Genomic DNA, 19289 nt, shown 5'->3' with positions numbered 1-19289 from the left:
TCATCTGTGATGAAAGGGGTAAAAAAGCATATGCTTCTAAACTGCAAATCAAGAATGAATTTGAAGTGTGGGCCCATGACGGTCATACTGCACAGGTGGTACAAGGTCAAATTCCTACAGGCGCAGGCAATAACATAAATGAGCAAGGAGGGCTGGATGCCAGTGCTTCAACAAATGAACTTCTCTCTTATTTCTCTGAAGACATACTTTCTCTTTTTTACATTTATTTATTTTTGGGAGAGAAAGTATGTGTGTGTGTGTGGGGGGGTGGTGGGAAGGGAGGGGGCCAGAGGATCCGAAGCAGGATCTGTGCTAACAGCAGACAGCCGGATGTGGGGCTCAAATTCAGGAACCGTGAGCCCATGACCTGAGCCAAATTCAGGCACTTAACTGACTGAGCCAACCAGGCGCCCCTGGAGACGTACATTCTTAAAACACAGGGCCCTCTCTTGTTTTCATTTTCCACATTTCCTAAAGCCATGACTAATAATAGTGCTAATACCTACGGTGTTTACTATGTGCCAGACTCGGTTTATGTGATTCACATATATCAACTCATTTAATCACTACAACCACCCTAGGAGGTGAGTTTAATATTATCTCCAATTTATAGAAAAGGAAATTGAGTGACACTGAGTAACTTGTAAGAGTCACAAAGGTAGAAGTGGCTAATAAGCGGCAGAGCTAGGATCTGAACCCGGGCAATCTAATTCCCTAGTCCACACCCTGAACGACGATGCTCTCCTGCCCTTCCAGAAAAATATTTATCTTCAACAAAAAAAAACAATGCATGCAGATAAACAGAACTGACATGCAGCCTGCATGCCAGGGACTCACCAAGAATTGGTAGGGACCATTGCAAACCATCTAAAACATGCAGCCACTACTCAGTTCCAGGCAATTGCTGCCATGTGTGAATGCGAAGTTGAGTTACAAAAACAATCTTTTGAGTTTTTAAGAGATTAAGCCGGGTATCTGGCTTTTCAGCTAAAACACTGTTAAACACTGGTTCATAGCTCATCAAACAAAACATGCCTACAGACTGAATTTGTTGCTGCCCCTGTGTTTGCCACCTCTGTTACCCTCTCAACATTCAACGAAATATGCAGCCCAAAGATCGGCGTAATTTATATGTACCACAAGGACGGAAATACAAACGTAACTCAACGAATAATTATGGAACTCTTGCTAAGGGCCAAAGAAGCACTCACAAGAGAGGACAGGTCCGAAACCCAGAACTATACTGCGGTGTCGTATCATGCTAGAAAGAGATAGTATTCCGAGAGCCTCCTCCACATTCTTCTGGAAGTTCAGTTTAATGCAAACGCCTGTGTATGATACCTCCTATGTTCAGGCAGTGTGCTAAGGAGCTTGGAGGGTAAAAATGAGCCAGACCAATCTTATCCTCAAGGCAAAAACCCTAAGCAGATAATTTCAGTTTAATATGGTATGTGCTAAGCCAGAGGTGTGCATGGGGACTATGCCAAAACAGACGAGGGACACTAAGAACAACCAGAGATTCAAGGAAGGTTTTCTGGAGGTGTTGACACTGGCATGATATCTTGGGTGAGAAAGAGAGAGCTAGATAGGAAGAGCATGCCAGGAAGAAAACATCACGGGGAAAATCACAGAAGTGTGAATAAGTATGGTGCCTCCGAGAGATTCAGGCTATCTGAAATGACTAGAGATTGAAGCAATCCAAAACAATGGATGTTCAAAATGTCAAGCCTCAGAGGCAAATAAGGGTCTGGGAAGTATGGTATAACAAGTTTGAATTTGATTTGGTAGGTAAGGACAAATCTTTCAATATTTGACTGAGTGCATTCAAAGCTGCATTAGAGAACTATCTAATTTCCTGTGGAGAAATTGGAGAAAGCACATAGACCACAGATTGCTGGCTTATGGTATAAAATACTGTCATTCTTTGGAAAGCAGTGCTAGTCTAATTGACACTTTGTCCTTTCACAGATAACATTTAAAAACCTGAATGGCATTTGACCAAAGTTTTAAAAATTTAGTTAGCATTTACATCCCTGAAGATCACTGAAAACCTTTGATTTCTTAATTGAGGGGAGGGGTGGTGGTGGGGAGAATGAAATAGACAGAAAAAGAAATGGCTCAGAAATGTTCTGCTTTAAAAAAAAAATCTCCTAGATCTTTTAATGAGTATACACGCCAAAATTTCTTTTTTTTCTTTTTTAATATATGAAATTTATTGTCAAATTGGTTTCCATACAACACCCAGTGCTCATCCCAAAAGGTGCCCTCCTCAATACCCATCACCCACCCTCCCCTTCCTCCCACCCCCCATCAACCCTCAGTTTGTTCTCAGTTTTTAAGAGTCTCTTATGCTTTGTACATGCCAAAATTTCTAATAAATAGCATATTTTAATATTATTATAATTTTTGGAACTCTTGAGAAAAGCTCTCCATGAAAAGAAATTTCATAGGAAAAAAACGATGAAAAATAAAGATAGAAATGAAATATCCCTTGAACAGTTTTAGTTTTTAAAAAATAAACTGTTCCTTCAACTACTAGGTCATAAAATAGACTAAAAGCTAAAAGTCATGTAGGCTACCATCCAAGTCCAAGGCTAAAATTAAGGAACAATAAAGAGGACGTTCTTCTCTTCTGGGGAGAATCTTCTATGCAATGGCAAACAAAGATGGTTTGGTTCAATATTGACAAGCTATTCTTAACCTATGCAGGAAGTTCTACAGTATGACATTAGACTAGGTAGATGGATCTAGGGAGTCAGACAGTCTGATATTTGCCATTTTCTAGCTGTGTGTGTGTGTGACATTCGTAGAGTTGCTTTATTTACTTAACTGCTATATACCTTAATTTACTCATCTGAAAATAGATATAACACCTGCCTTCTTTGCCTACTACAAGCCTGAAATAATTTAATGTAAACAAAGTGCTGGATATAGTGCCTGCTACATCATAACCATGTAGTGATCAATAAATGTCAATCATTACTATCTATTTTAATTATTTTTCAAAAGAAAGTATTAAGAATACTGAAAATCTATACTCAAATCTTCCAATAGCTTTGGCAAGATCTACTGTCAATATGGTAATAGATTCAGTAAAAAGCATTCAGAAAAAAAAGATAATCTCTCTTGGTGTGTTTATATTTAAGATATTCTAAAAAGTTTCATTTTACGTTAAAATTCTGAATAAAAAGAGTTAAGATGGCAGCATAGTATGGGGATCTTGAGCTTGTATCATCCCAGAAAAACTGCTAGATCAACACCAAACCATTTTGGACACCTAGGAAATTAAACTGAATATGAACATGACAATCTGCATAATTTGAGCGAGACATCTAGGCAGGTATATGGTGTAGAGAGGTGAATTGGGAGAGAGAAAAGCCGTGGCACCACAGAGATTAGGGAGCCATTTTCACAGATAGAGGACAGAGAGAGAAGGGGGAGACAGTGCAGTGTGATGGAATCATGCAAGAAAAGCATTTCCCCTGAAAGTAGCTAAAGGGAGAGACAGAGAGAGACAGAGAGAGAGAGAGTGAAAACACTCACAGGGAACTGGACAAGAAGAAATTTGTTTCCCAAAACCACTGACAGGGAAAAAGGAGAGGGTTTCAACACCAACAGTTTTCTATAAATAGTGGAGTACAGAGGTGCCTGGGTGGCTCAGTCGGTTAAGCATCCGACTTCGGCTCAGATCAGGATCTCACAGTCTGAGGGTTTGAACCCTGTGATGGACTCTGTGCTGACAGCTCAGAGCCTGGAGCCTGCTTTGGATTCTGTCTCTCTCTCTCTCTCTCTCTCTGCCCTTCCTCTGCTCACACTATATCTCAAAAATAAATAAACATAAAAAAAAAAAACCCACACACACAGCAGAGTGCAGAATCTGAAGTTTCAGAGCTCAGTGCCTAGTAGTGCTCTGGTGAGGAAGCAGGGTGAATCCCCAAGGAGCGGGTAGTGTGGTCTAAGGGGTCCATGTGCCACACAGGGAGAGAGGGTTCCACTACTTGGAGTGCATTTGGTAGAGGCAATATGGCCTCTCCACAGGCAAAAGTCTCAGCAGGCCCCAGAGAGCTGCCATGTTTACTGATATCAGAACAAAGACACTAGCTAAGGGCAACAAACCCTGGCGATAGCTATGTGTTGGGATTTACCATAAACTTTGAGCCTCTGCTGCTGTGTGGTCTCCTGCGAATGTTTTTTGGGACAATCAATACCTGGCAATTGTTCAGCAAGACCCTCCCCCAGAGGATCAGCATGGGTCTGAGCCACGTGGGTCTCTGAAGTGTAGGGTTTTGAAACGCAGCCCCATCTGAGATAAAACTCTGGAGGGAGGTGCCACCTGGCAAGAGAGCAGCTTGGATAGGAGAGTAAAGGTGGGGAGAGGATGGAAGCCTGAGACGAAAGAGGAGTGATTGATCACACATCTGTGAAGGTACAAAATTCTCACTATAGAGACTAGACAGTGGGGTGAAGCCATTTTCACCCCCAGCTGAACTGCAGTGATCAACCCCAGTGAGCTAAGCAGTACCATAAAATGGAGAACGGAGCTGTTACAATCCCTACCCACCTGCACTCTCCAGGCACATCTCCACTAGGGCAAGTTGGCCTGAGAAACAGCAGTAGGCCCCTCCCCCAGAAGACCAGAAAAAACCCTTTCCATCCACTTAGTCTAAAGATGACAGTGTACTGCAAAGTTTCAGTCCTAGGGGAAACTGGATCTACCTCTATTTGGGTTGTTTCTTATTTGCTTGTTCATTTTCTTTGCTTATGTTTTTGATTATGTTGTGGAGTTTGGGGTTTTTTTTCTTTCTTAGATACAGAAAGAACCATTAAAAAAATTTTAATGTTTATTTTTGAGAGAGAGAAAGACAGAGCACAAACAGGGGAAGGGCAGAGAGAGATGGAGACACAGAATCTGGAGCAGGATCCAGGCTCTGAGCTGTCAGTACAGAGCCCAACACAGGGCTCGAACTCACAAATGGTGAAATCATGACCTGAGCCAAAGTCGGATGCTTAACTGACTGAGCTACCCAGGCACCTCAAGAGCAAAATTTGTATTCTATTTTATTTTTTATTTTATTTTATTCTATTCTATTTTAGTATTTAATTTTTTATTTTTAATTTCTTTTTCTTTTACTTTTTTTCCTTTTCTCTTTTTTCTCTTTTCTATCAAACTTTTCTCAGGAAGCACACGAAACACACCTAGATTATAGCTTCCTTTATTTGATTTTTTTGTTTTGTTTTAATTGTTTAATTTAAATTTTTTTTCTCTTCCTCCAAAATGACAAGATGGAGGAATTCACCCCAAAAGAAGGAACAGGTTAAATGATGGCTAGGGATTTAATCAACACAGATATAAGTAATATGTCTGAACTAGAATTTAAAACCACAATTATAAGAATGCTAGCTGGGGTTGAAAAAAGCATAGAGCACACCAGAAAATCCCTTTTTGTAGGAATAAAAGATCTAAAACCTAGTCAGGCCAAGATTAAAAATGCTATACTGAGATGGAATTTTGAATGATGCCATGATGGTGAGGATGGATGAAGCAGAGCAGTGAATCAATGATATAGAAGATAATTATGGAAAATAATGAAGCTGAAAAAAAGAGGGAAACAAAGACAAAAGATCACAATACAAGACTTAGAAAACTCAGCTACTTATTAAAGAGAAAATACATTTGTATCATAGGAGTCCCAGAAGATGAAAAGAGAGAAGAAGGGAAAGAAGGTTTATATGAACAAATTATAGCTGAAAACTTTGCTATCTGGGAAGGATAAAGACACCAAAATCCAGGAAGCACAAAGAACTCCCATGAAATTTAATAAAAGCCAACCAACATATCATAGTAAAACTCACAAAATACACGGTCAAGAAAGAATCATGAAAGCAGCAAGGGAAAAATAAGTCCTTAACCTTCAAGGGAAGACAGATCAGGTTTACAGAAGATTTGTCCACAGAAACTTGGCAGGCCAGAAAGGAGTGGCAGGATATAATCATCAAGCTGAATGGGAAAAATATGCAGCCAAGAATTTTTTATCCAACAAGGATGTCATTCAGAATGGAAGGAGAGATAAAGAGTTTCCCAGACAAACAAAAACTAAAGGAGTTCATGACCACTAAACCAGCCCTGCAAGAAACTTTAAGGGGAACTCTTTGAGTGGAGAGGAAAAAAAAAAGAAGACCAAATCCACAAAGACTACAAAGGATCAGAAAACATCACTAGAAACACCAACTCTACAGGTAACATGATGGCGCTGAATTCATACCTTTCAAAAATCACTCTGAGTATGAATAGACTAAATGTTCCAATTAAAAGACACAGTGTATCAAAATGGATTAAAAATAAAACACAAGACCCATCTACATGATCCCCACAAAAGACTCATTTTAGACCTAAAAACAACTGCAGATTGAAATTGAGGGGAGTGAGAACCATCTCATGCTAATGGACATCAAAAGAAAGCCAAAGTAGCCATACTTATTATCAGACAAACTAAATTTTAAAACAAAGACTGTAACAAAAGATGAAGAAGGGTATTATATAATAATAATTACGGGGTCTCTCTACCAAGAAGATCTAATAATTGTAAATATGTATGCCCCCAACTTGAGAGGACCCAAATATATAAATCAATTCCTCACAAACATAAAGAAACTCATTGATAATAATACAATGATACTAGGGCCTTTTAACACCCCACTTACAACAATGGACAGATCATCTAAGCAAAAAATCAACAAGGAAACAATGGCGTTGAATGACACACTGGACCAGATGTACTTAACAGAAATATTTGGAACATCCTAAAGCAGAACTCATATTCTTCTCAAGTGCACATGGAACATTCTCCAGAATAGATCACATACTGGGACACAAATCAGGCCTCAGCAAGTACAAAAAGATCGAGATCATACCAAGCATATTTTGAGACCACAACGCTATGAAATTTTAAGTCAACCACAAGAAAAAATGTGGAGAGACCACGAATACTTGGAGATTAAAGAACACCCTACTAAAGAATGAATGGGTTAACCAAGAAATTAAAGAGAAAATTAAAAAGTACATGGAAGCCAATGAAAATGAAAACACTACAGTTCAAACCTTTCGGGATGCAGCAAAGGCAGTCATAAGAGGAAAGTATATAGTAATCCAGGACTACCTAAAGAAGGAAGAAATGTCCCAAATACAGAACCTAACCTTATACCTAAAAGAGCTGGGAAAAAAAAAAAAAAAACAGCAAATAAACCCAAAAACAGCAGAAGAAGGGAAATAATAAAGGTTAGAAAAGAAATCAATGATATCGAAATCAAAAAAACCATAGGACAGATCAACGAAACTAGGAGTTGGTTCTTTGAAAGAATTAACAAAATTAAATACCCCCTAGCCAGACTTATCAAAAAGAAAAAGGAAAAGACTGAAATAAATAAAATCACAAATGAGAGAGATCACAACCAACACTGCAGAAATACAAACAGTCATAAGAGAATATTATGAGCAATTATATACCAACAAATTGGCAATCTAGAAGAAATAGAAAAATTCCCAGAAATATATAAACTGCCAAAATTGAAACAAGGAAGAAATAGAAAATTTGAACAGACACATAACCAGTAAAGAAACTGAATCAGTAATCAAAACCTCCCAACAAACAAGAATCCAGGGCCTGATGACTTCCCAGGGGAATTCTACCAAACATTTAAGGAAGAATTAATACCTATTCTTTTGAAACTGTTCCAAAAAACAGAAATGGAAAGAACCAAATTCACTCTATGAGGCCAGCATTACCTTGATTCCAAAAAAGACAACCCCACTAAAAAGGAGAATGACAGACCAATTTCCCTGATGAACATGGATGAAAAATTCTCAACCAGATACAAGCAAATTGAATCCAACAATACATTAAAAGAATTATTCACCATGATCAAGTGGGATTTATTCCTGGGCTGCAGGACTGGTTCAATACCCACAAGTCAATCAATGTGATATATCACATTTATAAAAGAAAGGATAAAGGGGCACCTGGGTGGCTCAGTCTGTTAAGTGTCTGACTTAGGCTCAGGTCATGATCTCACAGTTTGTGGGTTCGAGCCTCGTGTTGGGCTCTGTGCTGACAGCTTCGAGCCTTGAGCCTGCTACAGATTCTGTGTCCGCCTCTCTCTCTTTCTCTCTCTCTGCCTCTCCCCTGTTTATGCACTTGCTCACTCTCTCTCTTTCAAAAATATATAAACAAACATTTTAAAAACTAAATAATAAAAGAAAGGATAAGAACCACATGATCCTCTCAATACATGCAGAAAACGCATTTGACAAAATACAGCATCCTTTCTTGATAAAAACCCTCAAGAAAGTAGGGAGAGAAGGAGCATACCTCAACATCATAAAGTGCATATACAAAATGCCTATAGCTAATATCATCTTCAATGGGGAAAAACTGAGAGCTTTCCCCCTAAGGTCAGGAATAAGACAGGGATGTCCACTCTCACCACTGTTTTTCAACATAATACTGGAAGCCTAGCCTCAGCAATCAGATAACAACAACAAAAAATAAAAGGCATACAGACTGGCAAGGAAGTAATCAAACTTTCACTTTACAGATGATACTCTACATGGAAAACCTGAAAAACTCCACCAAAAATCTACTAGAACTGATATATGAATTCAGCAAAGTCTCAGGATATAAAATCAACTTTGAGAAATCTGTTGCATTTCTATACACCAATAGTGAAGCAGCAGAAAGAGAAATCAAGGAATTGATCTCATTTACAATTGCACCAAAACCTATTAGATACTTAGGAATAAACCTAACCAAAGAAGTGAATATCTGAATGCTGAAAACTATGGGACGTTTCTTAAAGAAATTGAAGAAGACACAAAGAAATGGAAAAACATTCCATGCTTATGGATTAGGTGAACAAAAATGTCTGTATTACCCAAAGCATTCTACACATTCAATGCAATCCATATGAAAATAACATCAGCATTCTTCACAGAGCTAGAACACAGTTCTAAAATTTGTATGGAACCAGAAAAGACCCCAAATAGCCAAAGCAATCCTGAAAATGAAAACTAATTCCAGACTTCAAGATGTACTACAAAGCTGTAATCATCAAGAAAGTATGGTACTGGCACAAAAACAGACACTTAGGTTAATGGAACAGAATAGAGAACCCAGAAATGGACCCACAGATGTATGGCCACCTAATCTTTGGCAAAGCAGGAAAGAGTATCCAATGGAAAAAAGACAGTTTCGTCAGCAAATGGGAAAACTGGACAGTTACATGCAGATGAAACCTAGACCACTTTCTTATACGATATGCAAAAATAAATTCAAAATGGATGAAAGACCTAAATGCAAGACAGGAAGCCATCGAAGTCCTAGAGGAGAAAACAGGCAGCTACTTCTCTGACCTCAGCTGCAGCAACTTCTTACTAGACACATCTCCAGAGGCAAGGGAAACAAAAACAAAAATGAACTATTAGGACCTCATCAAGACAGAAAGGTTCTATAGAGCAAAGGAAACAACAAAACTAAAAGGCAGCCTGTGAAATGGGACAATATATTTGCAAATGACATATCAGATAAAGGGTTGGTATCCAAAATCTATAAAGAACTTATCAAACTCAGCACCCAAAAAAAAAAAAAATTAATAGTAATCCAGTGAAGAAATGGGCAAAAGACATGATAGTTACCTCTCCAAAGAAGACATCTAGATGGCTAACAGACACATGAAAAGATGCTCAACGTCATTCATCATCAGGGAAATACAGATCAAAACCACAATGAGCTACCACCTGACACCTGTCAGAATGGCTAACATTAACAACTCAGGCAACAACAGATGTTGGCAAGGATGCGGAGAAAGAGAATCTCTTTTGCACTGCTGGTGGGAATGCAAACTGGTGCAGCCACTCTGGAAAACAGTGCAGAGTTGCCTCAAAAAATTAAAACTAGAACTATCCTACGACCCAGCAATTACACTACTACATATCTATCCAATGAATACAAAAATGCTGATTTGAAGGGGCACATGCATGCAACCCAACGTTTATAGCAGCACTATCAACAACAGCCAAATTATTGAGAGTCCAAAAGCCCATTGACTCATGAATGGATAAAGAAGATATGGTATATATATACAATGGAATATTACTCTGCAATCAAAAAGAATGAAATCTTGCTATCTGCAACAATGTGGATGGATCTAGAGTGTATTATGCTAAGAGAGATAAGTCAGACAAAGACAAATATCACATGATTTCACTCATCAGTGGATTTAAGAAACACAACAGATGAACATAAGAGAAGGGAAGGTAAAATAAGATAAAACCAGAGAGGGAGGCAAACCATAAGAATCTTTTTTTTTTTAAGTTTATTTATTTTGAGAGAGAGAGAGAGAGAGACAGAGAGAGAGAGAGAATGAGTTGGGGAGGGGCAGAGATAGAGGGAGAGAGAGAATCCCAAGCAGGCTCTGTGCTGTCAGCATGGGCCTGACATGGGACTCGATCCCACAAACCACGAGTTCATGACCTGAGCTGAAACCAAGAGTCGGACACTTAACTGACTGAGTCACCCAGGTGCCCAACCGTAAGAAACTGTTAAATACAGAGAACAAACTGAGGGTTGCTGGAGGGGAGGTAGGTGGCAGGATAACACAAATGGGTGACGGGCATTAACGAGGGCACTTGCTGGGATGAGGACTGGGTGTTACATGTAAATGATCAATCACTAAATTCTACTCCTGAAACCAATACTACACTACATGTTAACTAACTTGAATTTAAATTTAAAAACCCCTCTGAATTATAGCACCATGCTTATGTTGCTGAAATGCCTCATTTCACCTACACAAGCAAAAAGCAGTAAGCAGTGGGGGTAGGGGTGCCTGGTTGGTTCAGTTGGTTGAAAATCTGACTCTTGATTTCGGCTCAGATCCTGATCCCAGGGTTGTGGGATCGAGCCCTACGTGAGGCTCTGCACTGAGTGTGGAGCCTACTTAGGACTCTCTCTGTCTCTATCTTTCTCTCTCTCTCCCTGCTTTGCCCCTCTCCCCAGCCTGAGCCCTCTCTCTCTTAAAAAAAAAAAAAAAAAAAAAAAAAAAAAGCAGTACGGGTAGTAATTCTATATCTACAAAGTAACAGACGACCAACGTTAAAACAGACATCAAGGTCTCCTGACATATCTGCAACAATACTTTTGAAAGTCTGCATTATATTTTAGTTCATGTGAATGTTAAAACATAACTCTCGACAGCTGTGTTTTTTCCATAATTAAGGCTGCAATTGACTTCAGCTAGTTTCCTTTGTTCATGTAGCAAAGCATGTTGCACTTTTACCATTGTCTCCTTCCCCTTTGGTGTTACTCCCTTCTCTGCCCTCTGCTTCACTTGTCTGCCTGATTTCCTTTCTCACTTCACTTCCCCTTCTTCCACTTCCTTGCCACTGTATAAATACTGAAGACTATGAATAATCAAGTAGCTGTTTGCTAAGTGACTGCATATTGGGAAGAAAACCAAAAGAATGTACTAATTTTTTAAAATGACTGAATTCTAAGTACTTTTTATATGGCTATATCACCTTAAATTGACATTGAATAAGCAATTAAGATGGAACTTTTAACTACTAATATTGATAATAAATAATATAACATAATAATATAAATATTAAGAAAAAGCCTTCCAGGGAAGGGAAAACAGCTGACCGCAAACTGAAATGTACTGCAGAAAAATAACCTGAAACACTGATCAGCCCACTTTGTCATTCAGATTTAACACAATCAGCTGCCTCTAAATAGTAAATTCTAACACAGACCTCAAGGATTACAAATGAAACATCAGGTCAGGAAAATTTAAAAAACTTCAAGGTCAAAAATTAGAGGACACCTAGGTAAAACATTAAGACACGCATGTTTTTTTCTTAACAGGACGGATTTGCTAATGATGACTAAGCCAAAATCCACTGTAAAGCTGTAGCAGGCAAGTATTAAAACTTCCCCATGGAACCCTGACTTTGTTTCAAAAAGCAGAACAAGCTGTGATTAACTGTGTCCTACAGCAAAAGCGTAAGTAAAAATTTTAAGGTGACAGTACCTCTGAAAAGTCATAAGGAGATATTGAGTTTAAACACTACTTAAGTATCATCACAAGAATTTTGTGTCCTAGAATTATAGAGATCCTCGAATCCGCTGTTGTGCAAAATATGGCACATTCATCTTTGTGACTCAAGGTCTCAACCCGGACCGACTGCATCAGACTCTCAGGGGATGGCACTCAGGAATCTGCACGGTCAACAAGTATCTCAAGTGATTGTCACTCACGTGAAAGATTAAGAACTGCTAATATAGCTGAATCCTCTCCATTTGCCAATAGACAGAGGAACATGAGGTTAAGCCATGTTGGAAAACCCTGTAAAACCCTCGGGCCAGGGTTCCTTCTGCTCCTCCATTCTGCCAATCAGACAGATCAGAATTCAGAGCACGATTGGAACCCTTAGGGAAATACAACAGAAATCCAAGCTCCAGTTATACAGTTTCTGGATTTAACAGAGTACCTCCTATGTAATGCACTTCCTGCTTCACCCTGCTGTTTCCATATGGAAAAAACATCAACGGTGTGCTCAGGGAGGAAACCAGTGTGGATATGAGGCATTGCTACATCATTTCATTTGAGGATTCGTCCCACCACGGCGAATCTTAATTTTTGAGGCCCAAGCGAGCAACGGCAGAGTACATGTGCCAAATTTCAAGTGGAGGATTTCAGCAGTTCGGAGGCTGGTCGGGGAGGGTAGGAAGGAACGTTCAAACTAAAATATAATTTATGGTTTAAAAACAATGCTCACAGATGCATCCAGAAGTGTTTGTTCCCTCATTGCTTCCTCTTGTCTTTGAGATTTCAGCTCTTGTTGGAGACTTTCATTTTCAAGCACAACTACTTGTACCCTGTTTTTCATTCCAGAGAGTTCCTCCTGTAAAAAGCAGAAACAAATAGCAAATGCATTAAGTATTTTTAAGCACTGTTAATTGCTGTTTACTAAGTGATCCAACATGTTATAAAGCATGGAAAACTTATGCTCTCTATCCACTTTCTGAATTATTATATTTAGAGAAATAATTAGCTAACAAACAAACAAACAAACAAACAAAACAAGAGGCTAGGGAATACAGCAGAGGGTTTGCTAATGGCCGTATCACAGAAATGTGTGATTTCTGACCATTTTTTTGTAGGCTTAAGAAAGGCTTTAATTAAAGGGCTTATCTAAAAGACTTTTAAGAATAAGGTAGACTGCTGAAAAATAAGATATATTATTATTCATGCTCAAATGCTAATAACTTGTTGAACCTGATAGAGTGACTAAATAGATAACAGGACTCTGAGACAGAAAGGCATGGAAAGTTGGAATAGTTATCCATGAATTGGTAGCCAGATGGAGGGAAATTATGAGTGACATAGTTTGGCAGAGAGTTCTTTAAGAGTGCTTCCTGGGGCGCCTGGGTGGCGCAGTCGGTTAAGCGTCCGACTTCAGCCAGGTCACGATCTCGCGGTCCGTGAGTTCGAGCCCCGCGTCAGGCTCTGGGCTGATGGCTCAGAGCCTGGAGCCTGTTTCCGATTCTGTGTCTCCCTCTCTCTCTGCCCCTCCCCCGTTCATGCTCTGTCTCTCTCTGTCCCAAAAATAAATAAACGTTGAAAAAAAAAAAAAAAAAAGAGTGCTTCCTTAGCCTGGTGAGGAATAATACAAATGATTACAGATAAATAACAATTAGAATAGCTATTGAGTGGCGTCTCACTCTCTGAAAAAAATGTCACAAAAAAAATCAATGCACTGATGGTACCATATTTACCTTAATCTTCATTACCAGTATAATAAAAAAACATATTAAGCAATATATGCAAATTCTATTTCAATTATTTTATTCAGAAAACAAACCCAAAAACCAAATCTGAGCTCGAAAGCTATAATTAAAAAAACATTGCAGACTTGCAATTTTTGGTCTGGCATATAATGAGCTTGGAAGACATCATTCTCATCTTTACAACAAGAGAAAAGCTGAACAAACCAAGAAATCAACCACTCTTCTGAAATCCGTCAGAGAACTGAGGTCACAGGGAAAACTTCCATCCACGAAATTTGAGAGACAGACCAGTCTCTGAGAACCACAACCTACCTGAGCAGAAACTTCCAGGGAAACTAGTACCAGGAGAGGGAAAGGTCAAGTGCGATTGGTGAAATGCCAGAAGCTCAGGGTGGACAAGTGTGAGAGTTAAAAATGCCAGAAGGACGCAGTCTAAAGGACCCAGGAGGACCCAGTCACAGTTTTGTGAGTTTTATCTTTAGGACACTACCAGGTTCTTACAGTAAAGACTAGAGACAAATCCCCTCAATCTTCTCTAGTAGGAGAGGAAAAATAGCTACCTTGAAATATGCCCAAAGCATTCTATTCTTAGAAAGGCCTGCCTCGAGAGAAACTATTTTACCAGAACCTAAACAGCTAGGGCTTTTCAGAACCTACGTGACCTGAGGGAAGGGAAATACCCAACTCCAGCTCACTCAAGCCTTCTCACTGCACGTTAGATGAGAGGGTGAGGCCACTTGGGTGGCTCAGTTGGTTAAGCACGTAACTCTTGATTTCAGCTCATGTCATGATCTCATAGTTCGTGAGTTGAAGGCCCACCTCGGGCTCCATGCTGACAGTGCAGAGCCTGCTTGGGATTCTCTCTCCCTCTCTCTCTCTGCCCCTACCCCCATGCATACTCTCTCTCTCTCTCTCTCAAAATATATAAATTGAAAAAAAAAAAAAAAAAGATGAGAGGATGACTGAGAAGCACTTGTGAAGGTCAAAGCTAAGGGGCACAGACTCATTAAAAGATGGAAACCTAACCATACGACTATAAAATGCCTCCCTTGCTCCCACATCTAACCACCACATCAAAAGGGTGTCTGTAAAATAACAAAGGAATACAGTAAAATTACACATCTCAGACTATATTTAAGAAGAATTCTCAAGGGAAGCCCAAAGATAACAGGGGAGACATAAACCAGGACACTAGAGGAAATTTTAGCCTCTGACACCTATAATAACACAAAACAGTAAACACAGCCCAACTCCTACCAAGAAAAACATAATATCTCACACTAAAAAACTATTCCCTCAGTTCCTTCTACTATATCGTGTCCAGTATTCAACAAAAAATTAGAAAGCACATGAAAAGACAGCGCAGTTTCAGGAGACTAAGCAAGCTCAGAACAAGACTTGAATATGGCAGTGATCTTGGAATTATGATATTGGGAGTTTAAAATAATTATGATTGATACGTTAAGTGTTAAAGGGTCTCATGGGAAAAGTAGACCACGTGCAGGAACAGATGGGCAATATAAGCAGACACAGAAACTCTAAGAAAGAATAAAAGTGCTGGAAATCAAAAACACTGTAATGGAAATGACAAATGCCTTTGATGGGCTCATTAATAACAGACTGGTCACAACCAAGAAAAGAATCAGTGAGCTTAAAGAACTGCCAATAGAAACTTCCCAAAAGAAAATACAAAGAGAACAAAGAATGAAAAAGACAGAAGAGAAGATCCAAGAAATGCGGGACAATTATAAAAGGTGACAAAAGGGGAAATATTTGAAGGAATAATGACCTAGAGTTTTCCAACATGATAGTCACCAAACACAGATCCAGGAAGCTCAGAGAACATCAAGCAGGATAAAATAAACAATAACAAAAAAAAATCGGGGTGCCTGGGTGGCTCAGTCAGTTAAGCGTCTGACTTTGGCTCAGGTCATGATCTCGTAGCTCATGAGTTTAGGCCCTGCGTCAGGCTCTGTGCTCAGAGCCAGGAGCCTGCTTTGGATTCTGTGTCTCCCTCTCTCTCTTCCCCTCACACTCTTGTCTCTCTCTGTCTCTCAAAAATAAATAAATGTTAAAAAAGAATTTTAAAAAATCTATACCTATGCATAGTATATTCAAAGTGCAGAAAGTCTCCACCTATAGAGAAAGGTATAGGGAAGCTCAGAGAACATCAAGAAGGATAAAATAACAAAAAAAATCTACACCTATGCATATCACATTCAAAGTGCAGAAAATCAAAGACAAACAGAAAATCTTCAAGGAAATCAGAATTTTAAAAAAAAAGCAACCTTACTTACAGAGAAGAAAAGATAAGAATTATATTGGACTACATGTAAGCAAGAAGACAATGGAATGAAATATTTAAAGTATTAAAAGGAAAAAAAACCCACCAACCTAGAATTGTATATTCAGGCAAATTAACCTTGAAAGGTGAGGGGGAAAATAAAAACTTTCTCAGATAAACAAAAATTGGGGAAATTTGTCTCCAGTAGACCTGCCTTGCAAGAAATGTTAAAAGAACTTCTTCAGGAAGGAGGAAAATGATACAATTTATAAGTTCAGGTCTACAAAAAAAAAAAAGAAAGAGCATTTGAAAAGGATTATATGCTGATAAAATATTTTATTTTTCTTAATATTAACTGATCTAACATATAACAGTTTGCTCAAATCACAGTAGTAGCACTATATATAGTGATTACAGTGTATGAATAATTGAAATGAATGCCAGCAATGTTGTAGAGGACAGGAAGGAGGGATTGGAAACACTTTCTTTTTTTTTTTAATTTTTTTTTTCAACGTTTATTTATTTTTGGGACAGAGAGAGACAGAGCATGAACGGGGGAGGGGCAGAGAGAGAGGGAGACACAGAATCGGAAACAGGCTCCAGGCTCTGAGCCATCAGCCCCAGAGCCTGACGCGGGGCTCGAACTCACGGACCGCGAGATCGTGACCTGGCTGAAGTCGGACGCTTAACCGACTGCGCCACCCAGGCGCCCCTGGAAACACTTTCTTACAAGGACCTTGCCCTACCCATGTAGTGGTATAGAGCTATTTGACAACAGCCTTTGATTATTGATCACTGTGACTGCAAACTCAAGGGCAGCTACTTACAAAAGTAAAAATAGTTCACCTGGTATGCTAAGAGAGGAGAAAAACTGCAATCATATAACATACTCACTTAAAACCAGAGAAGGCAAAAAAAGAGTAGAAGAGAAGGAAAGAAAGAAAGAAAGAAAGAAAGAAAGAAAGAAAGAACGAACGAACAAGGGCAATGAGTAGAAAACAGTAACAAATATGGTAGATATTATCCAACTATATTGATATCCAACTATATCAGTAATAACTTTAAATGTCCATGGTCTGAATACACCAATAAAAATCAGAGACTGTAAGAGTGAATGACAAACAGGAAACAAGTATATGCTGTCTATAAGAAGTTGACTTTAAATATAAAGACACAGATTGATTAAAGGTAAACGGATAGAGATATACCATGCTAACACAAATCAAAAGAAAGCTGAAGTAGCTACATTAATTTCACACAAAATAGACTTCATACCAAATAAAAATATAAGGGATAAAAGGGAGCATCACACAGTGATAAAGGGGTCAATTCTCCCAGCAGACATAATAGTCCTCAACGTGTTTGTGTCTAACAATAGAGCATCAAAATACACGATACAAAAACTGATAGAACTGTACAGAGAAACAGAGGAATCCACTATTTAAGCTGGAGATTTCAATACCCCTCTGTCAATAACTGAAAAGACCCAGAGATCTTGCAGATTGGCAAAATATCAGTAAGAATATAGTTGAACTGAACAGCACCATCAATCAACCGGATCTAATTTGGCATTTACAGAACACTTTATTCAACAACAGAATACACATTCTTCTCAAGCTAACAGAACATTTCACCAAGACATACCGATCACATCCTGGGTGTAAAAACACACCTTAACAAATTAAAAAGAATAGAAACCATAAAAAGTATGTTCTCAGATGACAGGGGAATTAAACTAGAAATCAATAACAGAAAGAGAGTTGGAACACTCCCAATATACTTGGTAATTAAACAACATTTCTTCTTAATTTTTTTTAATGTTTATTCATTTCTTGAGAGAGGGAGAGAGAGCTAGAACCAGGGAGGGGCAGAGAGAGAGAGAGGGAGATACAGAATCTGAAGCAGGTTCCAGGCTCCGAGCTGTCAGCACAGAGTCCAAGGTGGGACTTGAACTCACAAACCGCGAGATCATGACCTGAGCCAAAGTCGGATGCTTAACCGACTGAGTCACCCAGGCGCCCCTAAACAACACTTCTAAATAATATACAGGTCAAGGACAAAGTCTTGAGGAAAATTTTAAAATATTTTGAACGAAATAAAAATGGAAATACAACGAATCAAGATTTGGGAGATGCAACACAACTAGTGAAAAACATTAGAAAAGAAGAAAGATTCCAAATCAGTAATCTAAGCTTTTGTCTTGTCTTAGGAAACTTTCAAAAAAGGGGGAGCAAATTCAATCCAAAGAAGATATAATAAAAATTAGAGTAGAGATCAAAGAAATTAAAAATAGGATAAATAAGGAAAATAGGAAATAAGATACCTAGGAATAAACCTAACCAAAGGGGTAAAAGACCTGTACTGTGAAAACTATAAAACATTGGTAAAAGAAACTGAAGAGGACACAAAGAAGTGAAAAGATATTCCATGCTCATGGATTGGAAGAACAAATATTGTTAAAATGTCTATAGTACCCAAAGCAATCTACACATTTAATGCAACCCGTATTAAAATACCAACAGCATTTTTCACAGAGCTGGAACAGACAATTCTAAAATTTGTATGGAACCACAAAAGCCCTCAAATAGCCAAAGCAACCTTGAAAAAGAAAAGCAAAGCTGGAGGCATCACAATTTCGGACTTCAAATTATATTACAAAGCTGTACTGATCAAAACAGTATGTTATTGGCACAAAAACAGACACATAGATCAATAGAGCAGAGTAGAAAACCCAGAAATGAACCCACAGTACATGGTCAATTAATCTTTGACAAAGCAGGAAAGAATGTCCAATGGGGAAAAGACAGTCTCTTCAACGAATGGTGTTGGGAAAACTGGGCAGCAACATGCAAAAGAATGAAACCGGTCCACTTTCTTACACCAAACACAAAAATAAATTCAAAATGGATTATTAAATATCCAAATGTGAGACCTGAAACTGATAAAAAAAAATCCTAGAGGAGAACATAGGCAGTAACCTCTTTGACGCTGGCCATAGCAACTTCTTTCTAGATATGCCTCTTCAGGCAAGGAAAACAAAAGCAAAATAAACTATTGGGACTTTATCAAAATAAAAAGCTTCTGCACAGTGAGAGAAACAATCAACAAAACTAAAAGGCAACCTATGTAATGGGAGAAGATGTCTGCAAATGACATCTGAT

General features: G+C 38.6%; 1 protein-coding gene across 1 annotated transcript in view; it reads right to left on the bottom strand.

Annotated features, from left to right (window-relative positions):
- SDCCAG8 (SHH signaling and ciliogenesis regulator SDCCAG8) overlaps positions 1–19289 on the bottom strand; it is a 247737-nt gene that overhangs the window by 206398 nt on the left and 22050 nt on the right. Inside the window, exon 5 of the mRNA XM_047077091.1 lies at positions 12833–12958. Coding sequence (XP_046933047.1) covers positions 12833–12958 — 126 coding nt within the window. The remainder of the gene's footprint in view (positions 1–12832; positions 12959–19289) is intronic.

This window comes from Lynx rufus, unplaced genomic scaffold (assembly GCF_022079265.1).
Source record: "Lynx rufus isolate CCGP_SWC_20201006 ecotype Redwood Valley unplaced genomic scaffold, mLynRuf1.p SCAF_15, whole genome shotgun sequence".
Lineage (NCBI taxonomy): Eukaryota > Metazoa > Chordata > Mammalia > Carnivora > Felidae > Lynx > Lynx rufus.
Note: the sequence above shows the minus strand (reverse complement) of the source record. Positions and strands in the feature narration are given on the sequence as shown.